This window comes from Gnatocerus cornutus, chromosome 5 (genome assembly GCF_029298725.1).
Source record: "Gnatocerus cornutus isolate USDA-ARS CGAHR chromosome 5, icGnaCorn1.1, whole genome shotgun sequence".
In the NCBI taxonomy this organism is placed as follows: Eukaryota; Metazoa; Arthropoda; class Insecta; order Coleoptera; family Tenebrionidae; genus Gnatocerus; species Gnatocerus cornutus.
The window spans coordinates 18,313,638-18,333,444 of record NC_142237.1 but is presented as its reverse complement, the minus strand read 5'-3'; the positions used below and the strand labels follow the sequence as shown (position 1 = coordinate 18,333,444).

Sequence of the window (19,807 nt, the reverse complement as noted above, 5' to 3'; positions counted from 1 at the left end):
CTCTTATCACATATTTTGTTTATTTATTTATATATTTGAAAAAAGGGTATAAATGCGCAAATAATTTCGTTTATTTTAGGTCGGGAGATCAGTTTTTTGAGATTAATAACAATCCTTGTGAATGAGCGTTATAAAACTCGCAATCAGTTCTAGGTCAAGATCACTATTTTCAGATTTTCTCTAATCTCTTCAAATATTAGTCGGGCTCAAAAGCTATATTTTGAAACTCTATTTTAAGATGTGTTGGTAACACTGTTTTTTTTACAGTTATCATTCTAATGCAGTTTTTTTGCCACACGATCTCTTTCTGTTGCAATATTTATTTGAAATATTACCACTTTGATTTTTTGCAGGTCACAAACATCGATACTTTTCACATTGAAATGAATACTCGTGTTACTACTCAGTCCCAATCAAATTCTGTTTACAACTGAAATATAATAATTGCATAATTATTGTTAGTTGACTTCCAGCCTGACAACAAGTAATCTTAAGGCACCTTTGAGTTACGGAAATTAAAGAAATCGGGTGGATTCAATGTCAGTGTCATTATTATCTCTGATATTTATAGATTTAGTTTATGTTTAATTGTTTACCCATGTTCCACCCAAATTACGAAAGCACCTTATCAAGGTCATGAAAATATTTAAGACTTTTTCCATCATCGTGCGGTTGAAAAATAAACCTTTTTTATCACAATTTATAAAAAAAGTGTTTTTGATGACTGCTTGTACTTTACATTTGATTGGGTAACGAGTGATGGTATCTTGTTGCTCAATAGTTTTCGAAACGGTACTGATAATGTGAAGCTAATTTATTTGACTATCCAAAATATGATAGATAATTTGGCGGTTAATGCTCTGTTCACCTTTGCGATATTTTACCTATGTAATAGTATTACAGGAAATAGAATTTAGCGCCATCGATTACCGACTTATCGTAAGGTTTCCGGGATTACAACATTAAAAAGGTTCCTGTAGAATTTAGAGGATTTATTAACAATACTGAATTTACATTTTCGAAGAGGTAGACATTAAATACTTAAAATAATTACAAATACTGCTTCACTCTACACTAGGATAAATATTATACATAATAATATAATAAATAAAAACCAAACTCCAGTAGGACTATTCTGGCAAATCACTTAACCGGTACCCCCCAGGCTTCCTGAAGATTCTTTCTTGAACCGGAAGCTCCCCAACCACGAACCGCTCCAGAGCCCGAAGAGCTTGAGCACTATGTCCCGACCCTCTGAAAGCGACGCTGGCGTCGCGCCCCGCGTACTCTAGCAAGATATCACTACCTCCAGGATGCTGAAAAATTAAAAAATTAGTCCTCACCACACACCACCTTTTCAATTCTTTTACCTCATCCAAGAAGTCGGTGAGATCGTACACTCTATCATAGATCACAACCCAACAGTCCCTCACTTGGTCGTGCCACGAAACTTCTGCAAGAGTTATAAGACGTTCCTCAGGGTCCGCCGAAGGTAACTTCACAGGTGCGTTGTACCCGACAGCTGCCATGGCTGTGGATAATAATCTGGCGTCTAAAGCTGAGGATATCTTTGGCATTGTCACTTAACACTTTACGACACTGAGTAGATGCGAATTCTGGCGGTGAATGATAACATCGGCGGAGTGTGCTGCTTAAATACAGACGTCTGATGAAAGATTTTTGGCGGATTGCTGCGCGGGTTTTATCGATTTTTGGGTAATTTGTTGATTGGACGTGGGTCAGCGTTCTTAGGATGTTGTAATTGTTATTGTTTGGATTCGGAATAATAGAATATTACGCTTTTTTGAAGTGATATGGATTGCAATCTAATACGTATTGTAATGATTTGACGCTTTTATCGATTTTTTTCCATCGTTTTGTTTATATTTTTGTCATTTCCTAGGAGAAATCGCGTGTTGTTTTTTAAGTGTGACGTCCAGTTGGGAAATATTGTTACTCACCCTGTTCTACGCGCGTTTTCAACGAAACGGCGCCAAGGGGGCTCTTTTCGCAATTGTCTGTCAAAAGCGGACAGTGCTACCAACGTATTTTAAAATTTTAAACTGCTTTTAAACTTGCTACCTATATCCTAAATGCATTTAAATTAATTCATTAAAATGCTACAAATAAATATTATTTCCAAACGGAAATATTTATAAAAGTGAGAACCAAAACTTTTTTAAGCAGACTTTGGTAGCGTGATACATTTAATCACTAGTTTGTGATAACAAAAATAGTAACAATCTGCAGAAATTTGGAAGATTTATTGCAGAATACAACTTAAATTTCAGCTGCTATCGAACCAAGGAAGGCAAAATTTTCCCAATAATTTTAACCGAAAGTTTTACGTTTGTTTTGGCGAATTAACTGAGTTTTTCCAACTTTGCTATGATGAAAGAATAATTGTGTGTGATCGTTCAAATAAAATCAAAAATAACATATCGTAACCTATGACCTACGATTTTTATTATTTTTATCTGACGCAATGAGACGTCAAATTGATAGGTTCTTTTGTTCCTCTTTGATATTCTTTTTTTTATTCAAAAGTTTGTCTACTGACTTTCTTCTTGTCGGTTGACCCTCCTAAAGTTGGTACTGTTGGTACCATGTTCTTTCCTGTTAAACAATCTCAGAAATCAAAGAAAAATTAATCTAAACCTATTAATTTTTACAACTCGGAATTTCCGGCAACACCTGCGAATACCCTCAAATATTTTCAAATAGTTTCCGAGATATTTAACTTTAAACATTACGAAAAATGAGAAAAATTGAAAATCAACTTTCCGCAACTTTGATCAGACATAACTCGGTTATCTGTTGTCGGATCTGAATTTAAATTCCAGATTTGAAATCAGCGTAAAATTCTGCGTTCACTGATGTAAATAACTTAAGATTACTGTAAAAAATAAGCGAGATATCGATATGAGAAGTTTGGCATAGTTTTAATCATGAATTTTCGCGAAAATTTTTAAATTTTGACTATTGGAAAATCTAAAAATTATTTCTTATGTAAAAAATCGCGAGAAAAACGATGCCGCAAACCGCATTCCAATATCTGCAATAGTTTTCGAGATATTGGTCACGAATTGTTTGGAACCTTCAAAAATTTGGCCCTCTGGCGACAACCCAAAAATTCAAACGGCCATAACTCAGTTATTTGTTGTCGGATCTGAATTTAAATTCCAGATTTGGATTCTGCGTGACATTCTGCGTAAAATGAGTCAAAATTTGTTGAGTTTACCTAAGAAATAAAGAAGGCATTGACCAAAAACTGTTTGGAAGTGGTCATTTTGGGGTGATTTTCAATCACTATTTTTAATGTAAAAACGACGTTTAATACCTTTGTATTACATATCTTTCGAAAGAGGAGCTCAAAATCTATCTACTGGCCCAATTTGAGATCGATCAAACAAACGGTTTACGAGTTATGGCCAAAAATAAAAAAAATGAATTTTTTTTATCGTTTGAGTCGCAATTTTTTTTCGCGAAAAATCGACTATCGAATTTTGGGCTTTTGAGAACATTTTCTAACGTAAAATGAGCCGAGAAAAACGATGGCGCAAACCGCATCTCAATATCTCTAATAGTTTCCGAGACATTTAACTTTAAATATAAGGAAAAATGAGAAAAAAATGATAATCAACATTTCAAAACTTTAATCAGCCATAACTCGGTTATTTGCAGTCGTATCTGAAATTAAATCTCAGATTTGGAATCTGCGGAAAATTCTGCGTACACTGATGTAAACAACTTAATATTGCTTTAAAAAATAAGCGAGATATCGATATGAGAAGTTTGGCATAGTTTTAATTATGAATTCTCGCAAAAAACTGCAAATTTCGACTATTGGAAAATCTAAAAACTATTTCTTATGTAAAAAATCACGAGAAAAACGATGCCGCAAACCGCATTCCAATATCTGGAATAGTTTTCGAGATATTCAGCACGAATTGTTTGGAACCTTCAAAAATTTGGCCCTCTGGCGACAATCCAAAAATTCAAACGGCCATAACTCAGTTATTTGTTGTCGGATCTGAATTTAAATTCCAGCTTTGGATTCAGCGTGACATTCTGCGTAAAATGAGTCAAAATTTGTTGAGTTTACCTAAGAAATAAAGAAGGCATTGACCAAAAACTGTTTGGAAGTGGTCATTTTGGGGTGATTTTCAATCACTATTTTTAATGTAAAAACGACGTTTAACACTTTTGTATTACATATCGTTCGAAAGAGGAGCTCAAAATCTATCTACTGGCCCAATTTGAGATCGATCAAACAAACGGTTTACGAGTTATGGCCAAAAATAAAAAAATTGAAATTTTTTTATCGTTTGAGTCGCAATTTTTTTTCGCGAAAAATCGACTATCGAATTTGGGGCTTTTAAGCACTTTTTCTAACGTAAAATGAGCCGAGAAAAACGATGGCGCAAACCGCATCTCAATATCTCTAATAGTTTCCGAGATATTTAACTTTGAAAATTGGGAAAAATGAGAAAAAATGAAAATCAACATTTCAAAACTTTAATCAGCCATAACTCGGTTATTTGCAGTCCTATCTGAATTTAAATCCCAGATTTGGAATCTGCGTAAAATTCTGCGTTCACTGATGTATAATAACTCAAGTTTACTTTAAAAAATAAGCGAGATATCGATATGAGAAGTTTGGCATAGTTTTAATCATAAATTTTCGCAAAAAACTGCAAATTTCGACTATTGGAAAATCTAAAAATTATTTCTTATGTAAAAAATCGCGAGAAAAACGATGCCGCAAACCGCATTCCAATATCTGGAATAGTTTTTGAGATATTGGGCACGAATTGTTTGGAACCTTCAAAAATTTGGCCCTCTGGCGACAACCCAAAAATTCAAACGGCCATAACTCAGTTATTTGTTGTCGGCTCTGAATGTAAATTACAGATTTGGATTCAGCGTGACATTCTGCGTAAAATGAGTCGAAATTTGTTGAGTTTACCTAAGAAATAAAGAAGGCATTGACCAAAAACTGTTTGGAAGTGGTCATTTTGGGGTGATTTTGAATCACTATTTTTAATGTAAAAACGACGTTTAATACCTTTGTATTATGTGTCGTTCGAAAGAGGAGCTCAAAATCTATCTACTGGCCTAATTTGAGGTCGATCAAACAAACGTTTTACGAGTTATGGCCAAAAATTAAAAAATTGAAATTTTTTTATCGTTTAAGTCGCAATTTTTTTCGCGAAAAATCGACTATCGAATTTGGGGCTTTTAAGCACTTTTTCTAACGTAAAATGAGCCGAGAAAAACGATGGCGCAAACCGCATCTCAATATCTCTAATAGTTTCCCAGATATTTAACTTTGAAAATTGGGAAAAATGAGAAAAAATGAAAATCAACATTTCAAAACTTTAATCAGTCATAACTCGGTTATTTGCAGTCGTATCTGAATTTAAATCCTAGATTTGAAATCTGCGGAAAATTCTGCGTACACTGATGTATAATAACTTAAGATTACTTTAAAAAATAAGCGAGATATCGATATGAGAAGTTTGGCATAGTTTTAATCATAAATTTTCGCAAAAAACTGCAAATTTCGACTATTGGAAAATCTAAAAATTATTTCTTATGTAAAAAATCGCGAGAAAAACGATGCCGCAAACCGCATTCCAATATCTGGGATAGTTTTCGAGATATTGGGCACGAATTGTTTGGAACCTTCAAAAATTTGGCCCTCTGGCGACAACTCAAAAATTCAAACGGCCATAACTCAGTTATTTGTTGTCGGATCTGAATTTAAATTCCAGATTTGGATTCAGCGTGACATTCTGCGTAAAATGAGTCAAAATTTGTTGAGTTTACCTAAGAAATAAAGAAGGCATTGACCAAAAACTGTTTGGAAGTGGTCATTTTGGGGTGATTTTCAATCACTATTTTTAATGTAAAAACGACGTTTAATACCTTTGTATTATATATCGTTCGAAAGAGGAGCTCGAGATCTATCTACTGGCCCAATTTGAGATCGATCAAACAAACGGTTTACGAGTTATGGCCAAAAATAAAAAAATTGAAATTTTTTTATCGTTTGAGTCGGATTTTTTTTTCGCAAAAAATCGACTATCGAATTTTGGGCTTTTAAGCGCTTTTTCTAACGTAAAATGAGCCGAGAAAAACGATGGCGCAAATCGCATCTCAATATCTCTAATAGTTTCCGAGATATTTAACTTTGAAAATTGGGAAAAATGAGAAAAAAATGAAAATCAACATTTCAAAATTTTAATCAGCCATAACTCGGTTATTTGCAGTCGTATCCGAATTTAAATCCCAGATTTGGAATCTGCGTAAAATTCTGCGTTCACTGATGTATAATAACTCAAGTTTACTTTAAAAAATATGCGAGATATCGATATGAGAAGTTTGGCATAGTTTTAATCATGAATTTTCGCAAAAAACTGCAAATTTCGACTATTGGAAAATCTAAAAATTATTTCATCTGTAAATAATCGCGAGAAAAACGATGCCGCAAACCGCATTCCAATATCTGGAATAGTTTTTGAGATATTGGGCACGAATTGTTTGGAACCTTCAAAAATTTGGCCCTCTGGCGACAACCCAAAAATTCAAACGGCCATAACTCAGTTATTTGTTGTCGGCTCTGAATGTAAATTACAGATTTGGATTCAGCGTGACATTCTGCGTAAAATGAGTCGAAATTTGTTGAGTTTACCTAAGAAATAAAGAAGGCATTGACCAAAAACTGTTTGGAAGTGGTCATTTTGGGGTGATTTTCAATCACTATTTTTAATGTAAAAACGACGTTTAATACCTTTGTATTATATGTCGTTCGAAAGAGGAGCTCACAATCTATCTACTGGCCTAATTTGAGGTCGATCAAACAAACGTTTTACGAGTTATGGCCAAAAATTAAAAAATTGAAATTTTTTTATCGTTTAAGTCGCAATTTTTTTCGCGAAAAATCGACTATCGAATTTGGGGCTTTTAAGCACTTTTTCTAACGTAAAATGAGCCGAGAAAAACGATGGCGCAAACCGCATCTCAATATCTCTAATAGTTTCCCAGATATTTAACTTTGAAAATTGGGAAAAATGAGAAAAAATGAAAATCAACATTTCAAAATTTTAATCAGTCATAACTCGGTTATTTGCAGTCGTATCTGAATTTAAATCCTAGATTTGAAATCTGCGGAAAATTCTGCGTACACTGATGTATAATAACTTAAGATTACTTTAAAAAATAAGCGAGATATCGATATGAGAAGTTTGGCATAGTTTTAATCATAAATTTTCGCAAAAAACTGCAAATTTCGACTATTGGAAAATCTAAAAATTATTTCTTATGTAAAAAATCGCGAGAAAAACGATGCCGCAAACCGCATTCCAATATCTGGAATAGTTTTTGAGATATTGGGCACGAATTGTTTGGAACCTTCAAAAATTTGGCCCTCTGGCGACAACCCAAAAATTCAAACGGCCATAACTCAGTTATTTGTTGTCGGCTCTGAATGTAAATTACAGATTTGGATTCAGCGTGACATTCTGCGTAAAATGAGTCGAAATTTGTTGAGTTTACCTAAGAAATAAAGAAGGCATTGACCAAAAACTGTTTGGAAGTGGTCATTTTGGGGTGATTTTCAATCACTATTTTTAATGTAAAAACGACGTTTAATACCTTTGTATTACATATCGTTCGAAAGAGGAGCTCGAGATCTATCTACTGGCCCAATTTGAGATCGATCAAACAAACGGTTTACGAGTTATGGCCAAAAATAAAAAAATTGAAATTTTTTTATCGTTTGAGTCGGATTTTTTTTTCGCAAAAAAACGACTATCGAATTTTGGGCTTTTAAGCACTTTTTCTAACGTAAAATGAGCCGAGAAAAACGATGGCGCAAACCGCATCTCAATATCTCTAATAGTTTCCGAGATATTTAACTTTGAAAATTGGGAAAAATGAGAAAAAATGAAAATCAACATTTCAAATCTTTAATCAGCCATAACTCGGTTATTTGCAGTCGTATCTGAATTTAAATCTCAAATTTGGAATCTGCAGAAAATTCTGCGTACACTGATGTATAATAACTTAAGATTACTTTAAAAAATAAGCGAGATATCGATATGAGAAGTTTGGCATAGTTTTAATCATGAATTTTCGCAAAAAACTGCAAATTTCGACTATTGGAAAATCTAAAAATTATTTCTTATGTAAAAAATCGCGAGAAAAACGATGCCGCAAACCGCATTCCAATATCTGGAATAGTTTTTGAGATATTGGGCACGAATTGTTTGGAACCTTCAAAAATTTGGCCCTCTGGCGACAACCCAAAAATTCAAACGGCCATAACTCAGTTATTTGTTGTCGGATTTGAATTTAAATTACAGATTTGGATTCAGCGTGATATTCTGCGTAAAATGAGTCAAAATTTGTTGAGTTTACTTAAGAAATAAAGAAGGCATTGACCGAAAACTGTTTGGAAGTGGTCATTTTGGGGTGATTTTCAATCACTATTTCTAATGTAAAAACGACGTTTTATACCTTTGTATTACATATCGTTCGAAAGAGGAGCTCAAAATCTATCTACTGGCCCAATTTGAGATCGATCAAACAAACGGTTTACGAGTTATGGCCAAAAATAAAAAAATTGAAAGTTTTTTATCGTTTGAGTCGCAATTTTTTTTCGCGAAAAATCGACTATTGAATTTTGGGCTTTTGAGAACATTTTCTAACGTAAAATGAGCCGAGAAAAACGATGGCGCAAACCGCATCTTAATATCTCTAATAGTTTCCGAGATATTTAACTTTGAAAATTGGGAAAAATGAGATAAAATGAAAATCAATATTTCAAAATTTTAATCAGCCATAACTCGGTTATTTGCAGTCGTATCTGAATTTAAACCCCAGATTTGGAATCTGCGGAAAATTTTGCGTTCACTGATGTAATAACTTAAGATTACTTTAAAAAATAAGCGAGATATCGATATGAGAAATTTGGCATAGTTTTAATCATAAATTTTCGCAAAAAACTGCAAATTTCGACTATTGGAAAATCTAAAAATTATTTCTTATGTAAAAAATCGCGAGAAAAACGATGCCGCAAACCGCATTCCAATATCTGGAATAGTTTTTGAGATATTGGGCACGAATTGTTTGGAACCTTCAAAAATTTGGCCCTCTGGCGACAACCCAAAAATTCAAACGGCCATAACTCAGTTATTTGTTGTCGGATCTGAATTTAAATTTCATATTTGGATTCAGCGTTACATTCTGCGTAAAATGAGTCAAAATTTGTTGAGTTTACCTAAGAAATAAAGAAGGCATTGACCAAACAATGTTTGGAAGTGCTCATTTTGGGGTGATTTTCAATCACTATTTTTAATGTAAAAACGACGTTTAATACCTTTGTATTATATATCGTTCGAAAGAGGAGCTCGAGATCTATCTACTGGCCCAATTTGAGATCGATCAAACAAACGGTTTACGAGTTATGGCCAAAAATAAAAAAATTGAAATTTTTTTATCGTTTGAGTCGGATTTTTTTTTCGCAAAAAATCGACTATCGAATTTTGGGCTTTTAAGCGCTTTTTCTAACGTAAAATGAGCCGAGAAAAACGATGGCGCAAACCGCATCTCAATATCTCTAATAGTTTCCGAGATATTTATTTTTAAAAATAAGGAAAAATGAGAAAAAATGAAAATCAACATTTCAAAACTTTAATCAGCCATAACTCGGTTCTTTGCAGTCGTATCTGAATTTAAATCCCAAATTTGGAATCTGCGTAAAATTCTGCGTTCACTGATGTATAATAACTCAAGTTTATTCTAAAAAATAAGCGAGATGTCGATATCAGATATTTGGTATAGTTTTTGTCATGAATTTTCGCGAAAATTGCGTTTTATATGTAGGTGATGTACCTATTTGTCGAACATTTAAATAACCAGGGAAACCGTTCATAAACGCAACAACACTCTGGCGAATCTCAGAGTGTTAATTACATCACTCTGACGTCACACGCTCCAACAGTCGTCTCGCTTTATGAACACACCTCAGCTGATCGCAGCGCTCGCGCCCCATGGCAAACGTTTGTAACAGAAATAAAAATAAATAGCAATGTTTCATCAGCCCCACGGAAACATTAAACATAGATCTTAAATGTAGATCTATTTGTAGATTCATATCGGAGCTGTCTCCTACCAAAGGTAAGCGTTCTATTCTCGGTATTGATTTTTGGCACTTAACCTCACTTTTTGGTAGGATAACCATGGAAAAGACCAAAAAGGAGCAAACAACGGAAGATAGAAGACTGTGGATAGGTAACCTCGATCCCAGAGTCACCGAGTAAGTATTTCTGAGGAATTTAAATGTTAAACTTACACAACATTTCTTTTACTGGTATCACCTTTTGAAACTTGTGCAAAAACATGGTGCCATCGAGAAGTTTGATTTGTTGTTTCATCGGACGGGACCTTTGGCCGGGCAGCCCCGGGGATACGCTTTTGTGACGTATGTTAGTAAAGACGACGCTGTCAAAGCAAAGGAACTACTTCACAATGTGATGGTTGGCCAGAGGAATGTAACAGTAATGTGGGCCCACAGTGTCAACAACGTGAGTTTGTCGTATCTCGGGTACAAATCCTAACTGCAGTTTTTAGGAGGATGTAGAGAAACCACGGCCTGAAATCAACATCCCAGCTCTAGCAATGTCAAAATGTGAGAAGAAAACTGATAGAGAATCTCAGATCCAAGCCATTGAAGCAAAGTTGAAGTTGATGGAAAAAAAGGCTGAAGATGAGCTTAGAATAAACGAAACGGTGGCGACGAAGCCGTCGGTTATTACGCAATTTCAGTACAATAAACAAGGAGTTACCAGTTATACTAATTTGAAAGCCAAAACTGTACAAAAGAGGCATGAGAAACATAGCAAACCTTACACAAAACATAAAAATAGTAGATAACTATAAATTTCATGAAGGAATCTCAGGACTTTTTAACTAAATGTGTTTAGTATTTTTTGCATTTATGTGAAGTTGGTTGTGTTGTAACGATTTTAACTGATCAGAAGACCTAATTGCTTAAGTATTAAATTTACTAACAAGTATTTATGTAATTTATTGTAAGAAAAGAAACCGGAAACCCCGAAGCGAAAGTAATAAACCTGTAAAGAAAGAAAAAGTCTATTTTCTACATTTTTTTTTATTATTTTTTAAGTGCCGATCTCTAAGCGGCGGAGGTAAAGTGTCTTCTAAACTTCATCGGCAGTCCCACCTTTGACGCAAGAACCAAACTCTTGGGCTCGAACTCCAAGCGCATGGGCGTATCATGGGCCTTCTCCACCTCGAATTGCGACAAAATATGAATCAGTCCCAGTTTTGTACCCAACAAACCGAATCGTTCACCTAAAATTATACGATTATTTGGGTTCTTTTGAGGATTTTTCTTACCGATACAGTTTCTTGGACCATCGCCGAACGGAATGTAGCTGAAGGGAGTCAAATTCTTTGTATTTTCTTCTGAAAATCGTTCAGGCTTGAATTTGTGGGGCTCCGGGAAGTAATTTTCGTCGTAGTGAAGCCCGAACATTGGAATGTAGACGGGGGTTCCTTTCTCGATAACCACGTCACTTCCGGGGATTTTATAGTCTTGCTTGCAGCGTCGGTCCAGGAAGGGCAACACGGGGTATTTTCTAAGAGTTTCTATATCCGCAAAATTCTCTTTTTATACCGCGATGGATCATTAATTTGATCTTACCACAAACACACATGTGTAAGTACTTCATGCTCTGGATAGCATCGTACGTGGGGCCCCCATGCTGCTGAAGACACGTCTGAATCTCCTCTCTTAACCGCTCCTGAATCTGAGGGTGCATGCAAAGTTCGTACAACGTAAACGCCATCGTGGAGCTCGTAGTTTCAAATCCAGCGACGAAGAACTGTACAGCTTGCGCCACCACTTTATCCCCCTCTAATATCAACGATAAACAAAATCAAGGGTTATTTCATCTTACCGAAGTTTAGTTCCTTACAGAAGTCTTCGTTGTTCTTCATCTCGATAATAGCATCAATGACATCATTACTCTTCTGTTTGCTTCCTTGTCGCAGCTTCAGCGCTTGTTGGAAAGTGTCGCGTAAGAACAGCACGGCTTTGGGATCTATGAAACTTAGTCTAAACAACTTAACAAAAGCCGGTAAGAAAAAGTACGAAGTTTGTTGAATCGCAGTTTTCCAACGAAAATCGAAGACTAAGCGACCAACTTTTCTAAACTCGGCATCCTCGGATTTAAAAGAATGCGCGTTAATTCCAAACGCGCATCTCGCTATTACATCAGTGGAAAACTTGGCGCAAATTTCTTTAGCTTCGACGGAGTTGTGAGGAATCAGATTGTCAATGTATTTCTTCATGGTCTCCCCGACGTCATTGATTAGTGGTAACATTCCTTTCAGTTTTCCTGTGGTGAAAACTGGAGTCATTTTCACGCGGACGCTCTTCCAGTCGGGATTTTTATTAACGAAGAGCATGTCGGAGACTAAAACATCATGAGAAGCAGACGCCACAGTCCTGTCATCGAAATTGTTAAAATCGCGGATTAGAATCGTTTTGATCAACTCCGGGCTTCGTACAATTAAGTGAGGTTTGTTGAAAACGTAGATCCCAAAGAAAGGTTCCTTCGTTTGGTTGTACAACTTTGCTAAATGCTCGCCGATTGTTGTACGGAACGTCGAGATTTCAAAGAAGTTGCCAAAGATAGGAGTCGGTTGAAAGTAGAAGACATTTTTGTTCTTCCAGTAGTTGTAGTTGCGTGACAGGTACTTGTGGAGGAGGAAAATCAAGACAGATAGAAGAATCAGTGTGTCGATGGGTAAGTACGATGTCAGAATCATGGTACTAAAAGAAATTCGATGTTTCTGTGTTAGTTTAATGGAATCTTACCTTACTACTCCTCGACAAACACTGAAATTCGCTACAGGAAGACGTTTGCTTTTTTATAGAAAGTTGCATGTTTTGTTTGTTAAAATTACAGACTTGTTAGATGGGACGGTATTATGTGGTTGATGGAATAATAGCACGTTCGTGGGAAATTAAGCTTCAACCACATATTATTATAGAGGTCGCAGAAAATGGCCCCGTTTTTAATATCATAATTTGAATACACGTGAAATTAATGGTGTTGATGGTTTTTATAGAAAACAGTTTTTTTGGTTTATTAGATAATTTTCGCGATAGTTAATTACAGAGATTTGAATTACATGCAAAAATGGATTGAATTCAAGGTTGTCTCTTTGGAGGTTTGGCGGTCACAATTAAGAAATGTATCACGAGAATTGTTTATAAATTAAGTGTGTCCAAATCTAATAAAATAAATTCAAGGAAATATAATTAATTTAAAGAGCTATAATAATTGAAAGTAATTTATTAATTAGGTACCAACTTTTAGAGCAAAAGACAAATCATTTTGGATCCGCCCCTTTCTTCATAGTAAAATGGAGAATGCGACTGAAATCGCAATAAACCTAAAAAAAAATCATTGATTGGCTTATGGTTATCGAAGTAGTTTTTATAACAAAAAAACACACCCAAACCTGCAACTCTTCATTCATTGGCTAGATGTTTAAAACTTGTTGTTTATTGGATAAAAACCCATCTACAGTCTCGGGACATATGGAGACTCCTGAAAAACCGTCAAAAATCCTAGAGGATTGTAGAGAATTACGAAAATCATCATTGGGAACTTTAAAGAGTTCAGTGGACAACCATAAAGAATCACAGAAAATCTTAGGGACAACTGGAAGATCGGGGTCAATTCTTAAGTCCGGAGAACTGTAAAAAAGCCTTGGCTATATATTTGGAAGTATCATCAAGAATCCAGGAGTAACATACCTTAGCAAATCCTGAAGAAATTAAAGGAATTTGAAAATAAAAGGAAAAAATTTCAGAGATTTCAGTAATAAAGGATTCTAGCAAATCCTGGTTAATATTAAGCAAAGAAGGATTAACAGAAACTTATTGGAAGTATAGTATAGTTTCGAGGTATTGTGGAGAGTTTAAAGATTAGAAATAATCCAAAGAATTCTTCAAGAAAGAAATTTTAAGAAAAACCAAAGCATAGATCGAAAAATTGCATTTGATAGAAGCATTTTAAATGCAATCCAAAAGAAGTTAAGCAACTACTTTCATAGTATAGTAGTTATTTATTATCAAAATTACAATTTATTCCCCAAACACCAAATTTGACAAAAAATGCTGACGCGCGTTTTGATAGCAATGCTATCATCATCAGAGCGATGATTAAACTTAATCCAGCAACACTTGTGTCCACCCCCAAAATCGTCTTTAATTTTAAAGTTAAAATTTTGAAAATTTGGGTACGCTTATAGTTGACAAAGCTCTAGAAGCTGACGCAAAAATTTATTTTTTATCACGGTTTGGTTGGCGTCGCGACGCCTAAGAAGTATAATTTTTAGCAATTTTTGAGTTTTTGCGGAAATTGTGTTTAAAATTTGCGAAAAAAACGCTGTTTTATCAAGTTAGTTTTCGAAATTATGACAGCGCAGCGGCAAACTACGTTTACACCAAAATTTCACAAGTCACTTCATTCACTCTTATAAAAGTTAATTTTGATTAAAACGGGCATGTTGCACTTTATGGACACCAGAAATCATTAATTAACATTGATAAAGCAACAATTTCACCAAGTAAGACTTTTGTTACAATCTAAAGCGAGCCAAAGAATAGATGTCATTTGTGACACAAGATGTTGACAGACCGGTGTAAACGTAGTTTCCAATTTTGACGTAATGAAATAGGAAACTAACTTGATAAAACAGCATTTTTTCTCAAATTTTGAAGACAATTTGCATAAAATTTAAAATAACAACTGAGATATTCTTAACACATTTATATTGAAAAAAAATTAAATTAGGGGTCGATATCACAAAACCGCACAATTACCTAAAAATTAGATTTTTAAGCCGTCGCGACGCCAAAACTATGAGTGATAAAAAACTAATTTTTGCGTTAGCTTCTAGAGCTTTGTCAACTGTGAGCGTATGCAAATTTTCAAAATTTTCTCGTTAAAATTAAAGACGATTTTGGGGGTGGACACAAGTGTTGCCGGACCCTGTACAAGCGTTTAAAATGAATGTTTAAGGGGCGCTCAATTTAACCGCGACAGCGCTGAAGAACAATCGTAGATAAACTGTTGTACAATACACGTTGAAAAAGTTTTTCATGGCATTCGTGGCCTTTTAAAACACTCGTATGTTTACAGCCACTCATGCAATAAAGACTAATTATTTAAACTCATATCTTCGGTTTGACACGATCACATTTTTTCTCGAATTTTTACGAATAAAAATGAGAATTTTTCTTTCAAAATTTTAGAACATTTTAAAAATAATTTGCAAAGATTTTTGCAAAATATTTTCCCCAATTTATATCTAATATTAGCTGAAAGTCTTCCAACCAATACTTAGGTACTTTCTAAAAACTGTTGGCAGCACCGATTATTTTCACAAATGTCAAGACGCATCAAATTCAAATGCCAGCTTGATTAGGTTTATGATATTAATTATTGAAAACTTCTGCCATCAGCGTCAAGTTCTAGAGAAGAGCTTATTTTTTGTGATAAAAGAAATAAATATTTCGTCTTATTGTTCTTTGAATGACTGTAATGTAAAACTATTGTTGTATCTCAACCACAAATTTCCAGTAATTTAATAAATAGTTCCACGCGTCTTCCACTGCAGTATAAAGTCCTGAGAATTTATCAACTATAATGGAACATAATTACGTATAATTAAAAGCAATAATTATACCCTTAATTGTTTCACAGTCTGGTCTTAATTGAAGTTGGAATTTTAATATAAACATATTTTTATTAATTGCACTGATTGGTTGTGTAATAGGCAATCAATTTATTTATCGTAGAAAGGGCAGAGAAGTCAATGAAATATAATATTTTGCACAGATAGATCGTGCGTAATCAAAAGGTCAAATTACGCGTCTATAAAATGCATAAATTGAGCCGAAATAAAAGCCTTTCTATTTATTATCAATTTTGTTAAACCGAAAATACAATTGCCCGATAGGCGCCAGCAGGAATCCTTTAGGATCAGTCACCAAAGGATCCGGAGTCTTCTCACACATCTCAACTTCAAAAGTTGAAATGATTTTCGCCAAACTCGCCCTAAAAGTTGTATTGGCGAATCTCGCTCCTAAACAGACCCATTAGAACAAAACAGTACTCAAATCCAGACTTACCGATGCAATTCCTAGGTCCTTCTCCAAACGGCAAATACGTGAAAAGCGGTCTCGAGTTGACGTTCTCTTCAGAGAACCTCTCAGGATCAAACTTTTCAGGGTTCGGATAAAATCGCGCGTCGTAGTGTAGCCCCCAAACTGAGATGAAAATTGGAGTTTCTTTCTCTAAAACAACGTCCGTGCCGGGAATTTGGTAATCAGACTCGCATCTTCTGTCAAGAAAAGACAGCACAGGGTACTTCCTCAGGGATTCTTTAGCAACCTTATCTAAATACGTCATTTCTTTGAGCGAACTGTAAGTAATCTCGCCGTGTTTTTTGAGGACTTCTTGCACTTCCTGTCGCACCTTTGCCTGTATGTCCACGTTCTTCGCCAACTCGTAGAAAGCAAAACAGAGAGCACTGCTCGTCGTTTCGTACCCTGCCAAGAAGAACTGCGTTGCTTGTGCTACGAGTTTATCACCCTCTAGAACAACAAAATAGAAGAGAACCAGACACGTCAATCTCACCTAGTTTGTAAGGGTCGTCTATGTTTTCTTCGTTCTTGATTTCGATTAAAATGTCCAAGAGATCGTTACGGACAAACTTATTTTTCTCCCTTTCCAACATGGTCTTCCAGAAGGCATTCCTCAAGAAATCCGCCGACGGAGTGTCCACAAACTTCAACCGAAATAACTTCACCAACCGTGGCGCTATGAAGTAACAAGTCGTGGAGATCGCCCGCTCCCAAATCGACCAGTTCAACATCCTTCGGGAGACCTTCCGGAACTCTGCGTCTCCATCTTTGAAACAATTCGCGTTGATTCCGAAAGAAGTCGAGGTGATGGCTTCTGTGGTGTACTTCCCGGCGATTTCTTTTATGTCCAGGATGGGGTTTTTCTCCGCTTCTTTCTCCATGTATTTTATCATGTCCATAACCGCTTCGTGTACGAGAGTGAACATCGCCTTCATCTTCGCAGAGGTGAAAACCGGGGAAATTTTCCGCCGCATGTTTCTCCAGTCGGGATTCTTCAGCATGAAGAGGAGGTGCGAGCCCATGGGGTCATCTCTCTTGTTTTCGGTAATCGTTCGGTTACTGAAAGTTGAAAAGTCTTTGACTAAGACGGCTTTGACTAACTCGGGGTCTCTGATGAGGATGTAGGGGTCGTCACAGATGAAGAATCCGATGAACGGTTTTGTGGTGGAGTCGTAGATCTGCCGAGCCATAGCACCGATGTTGTGTTGGAAGGTGAAGACTTCAAGGGCATTGCCAAAGAATGGAAGTGGAGGGACGTAGGGAACTTTCTTTTTCTTCCAGTGATTGAAGTTTCTAGTGAAATAGAAGTAGATAGCAAGGAAAAATGTTACTAAGAGAACGAGCGTGTTTGTGTACATTTTGACGAGGAGTTCGTGCAAAACTGAACTATCTCTTCTCAGTGTTGTCTCTTATAAATAACAAACATGCAATTATCTTATTTGATTTGTATACTTTGATTGACATTTAAATACTATGTTTGCTTTGAATGATATGAAACTTTTGGCTGAGAATTATCTCCTTTGTGCTTCTTAAGCGACACATTTTGTTTTTATTTAAAAGTGGTGATTAATGTGATTGACTGTAAAATAAGATCAGAGTTCAATAAATCTTTACATCGAGCGGAAAAATAAGGGGAAAATACGGTCAAGTTGAATTTGATAGATTACATAGAATTTTTCAAGTTATAAGTTCAATTAAATGTGTAATTATTGTAGCCTTGCCCGGGGGAACGAAAAATGTTTGCATTCATCCTTCCACTTCTTCGATTTTGTTTATCTTTTTAACGTTTTTTCAACACCGCACAATTAAATTCACTACTATTTTTTCATTGTTAATTAACTGTGCTAAATTGTGAAATTTTAGATACAATGGAACCCAGAAATATTTATTTTCAAGTTAAACCAAAATTTCTAATCATTTTGAAACTAAAAATTTGTAACTTTAGCAGTTTCAACGCTACAGCACTGAAATTTGGGAAAACTACTATCTTTTCATCCCTGTGTTAACTGTGTTAAATTGTAAAATTCTAGAGCAAAAAGAACTTTTTTTAGGAATTTTTATTTTAAAGTAAAGCGTTTTTTTTTTAATTTTTTAATTACATTTGTTAATTTGTTTTAACGCCACAGCATTAAAATTTATGAAGACTACAATTTTTAGAAGTATATTGACTGTAACAATTTGTAAAATTCTCAAGAAAAAGGATCAAATTTTGTAAGTTTTTATTTTGAAGTGAAGCCAAAATTTGTATTTTTTTAAATTAAATTTTGTAATTTTGACAGTTTTAATGCTACAGCTAAGAAATTTTCGAATATTACTATTTTTTAATTGTTTATTAACTGTGATAAATTGTAAAATACTAAAGGGAAGGGAACTCACTTAAGAGGTTTTTATTTTGAAATCAAGCCAAAATTTACAATATTTTATACTATAATTTGTAGTTTAAGCAGGTGTACCACTGCAGCAATGAAATTCAAAGAAATTACAATTTTTTAATTGCTTATTAACTGTGCTAAATCATAAAATTCTAGATGGAAAAGAACCTATTTTAGAAATTTTTATTTTGAAATCAGGACAAAATTTCTAAACGTTTTCAAACAAAAATTTTTTAATTTTGGTAGTTTTACCGCTACAGCAATGAAATTTAGGAAGATTACTACTTTTTAATTGCTTATTAACTGTGCAAAATTGTAAAATTCTAAAGCAAAAGGAACTTATTTTAGAAATTTTTATTTTTAAGCAAAGCGAAAATTTTATTTTTTTTTAATTAAATTTGTAAATTTGTTTTAACGCTACAGCAATAAAATTTATGGAAACTACACTTTTTATATTGTTTATTGACTGTAACAATTTGTAAAATTCTCCAAAAAAGGATCAAATTTTGTAAATTATTATTTTAAAGAGAAGAAAATTTTTATTTTTTTAAATTAAATTTTGTAATTTTGACAGCTTTAATGCTACAGCAATGAAATTTGCAAATATTACTATTTTTTAATTGTTTATTAACTGTGATAAATTGTAAAATTCTAGAGGGAAGGGAACCCATTTAACAGATTTTTATTTTAGAATCAAGCCAAAATTTACAATATTTTATATTATAATTTGTAGCTTAGGCAGTTGTAACCCTACAGCAATGAATTTCAAGGAAATTACAATTTTTTCATTGCTTTTTAACTGTGCTAAATCGTAAAATTCTAGAAGGAAAAAAACCTATTTTAGAAATTTTTATTTTTAAGTAAAGCGAAAATTTTATTTTTTTTTAATTAAATTTGTGAATTTGTTATAACGCTACAGCAATAAAATTTATGGAGACTACAATTTTTTTATTCTTTATTGACGGTAAGAATTTGTATAATTCTCAAAAAAAGGATCAAATTTTGTAAGGTATTATTTTGAAGTGAAGAAAATTTGTATTTTTTTAAAGTAAATTTTGTAATTTTGACAGTTTTAATGCTATAGCAATGAAATTTGCAAACATTACTATTTTTAAATTGTTTATTAACTGTGATAAATTGTAAAATTCTAGAGGGAAGGGAACCCATTTAACAGATT

At 34.2% G+C, this 19,807-nt stretch overlaps 4 protein-coding genes across 4 annotated transcripts; 1 reads left to right on the top strand and 3 right to left on the bottom strand.

The window, feature by feature from the left end:
* Positions 1-977: 977 nt before the first annotated feature.
* Positions 978-1,654, bottom strand: LOC148175363 (cytochrome b5). The gene is made up of 2 exons (XM_088036711.1): positions 1,371-1,654; positions 978-1,316 (listed from the first exon to the last, which is right to left on the bottom strand). The coding sequence occupies exons 1-2, from the start codon at positions 1,575-1,577 to the stop codon at positions 1,131-1,133; spliced, it is 393 nt and encodes a 130-aa protein (XP_087892837.1). The 5' UTR covers positions 1,578-1,654; the 3' UTR covers positions 978-1,130.
* An 8,326-nt stretch (positions 1,655-9,980) lies between these two features.
* On the top strand, positions 9,981-10,980 carry LOC148175362 (putative RNA-binding protein 18). Its single transcript, XM_088036654.1, has 4 exons — positions 9,981-10,185; positions 10,241-10,327; positions 10,382-10,592; positions 10,639-10,980. The coding sequence occupies exons 2-4, from the start codon at positions 10,248-10,250 to the stop codon at positions 10,939-10,941; spliced, it is 594 nt and encodes a 197-aa protein (XP_087892780.1). The 5' UTR covers positions 9,981-10,185; positions 10,241-10,247; the 3' UTR covers positions 10,942-10,980.
* Positions 10,981-11,079: 99 nt separating this feature from the next.
* LOC148175361 (cytochrome P450 6k1-like) lies at positions 11,080-12,980 on the bottom strand. Its single transcript, XM_088036653.1, has 5 exons — positions 12,914-12,980; positions 11,991-12,868; positions 11,735-11,947; positions 11,428-11,679; positions 11,080-11,382 (listed from the first exon to the last, which is right to left on the bottom strand). Exons 2-5 carry the CDS (start codon positions 12,862-12,864, stop codon positions 11,204-11,206), a joined length of 1,518 nt encoding a protein of 505 aa, XP_087892779.1. The 5' UTR covers positions 12,865-12,868; positions 12,914-12,980; the 3' UTR covers positions 11,080-11,203.
* A 3,022-nt stretch (positions 12,981-16,002) lies between these two features.
* On the bottom strand, positions 16,003-17,707 carry LOC148175360 (cytochrome P450 6j1-like). The gene is made up of 3 exons (XM_088035845.1): positions 16,752-17,707; positions 16,244-16,708; positions 16,003-16,197 (listed from the first exon to the last, which is right to left on the bottom strand). The coding sequence occupies exons 1-3, from the start codon at positions 17,614-17,616 to the stop codon at positions 16,025-16,027; spliced, it is 1,503 nt and encodes a 500-aa protein (XP_087891971.1). The 5' UTR covers positions 17,617-17,707; the 3' UTR covers positions 16,003-16,024.
* Between the last annotated feature and the right edge of the window lie 2,100 nt (positions 17,708-19,807).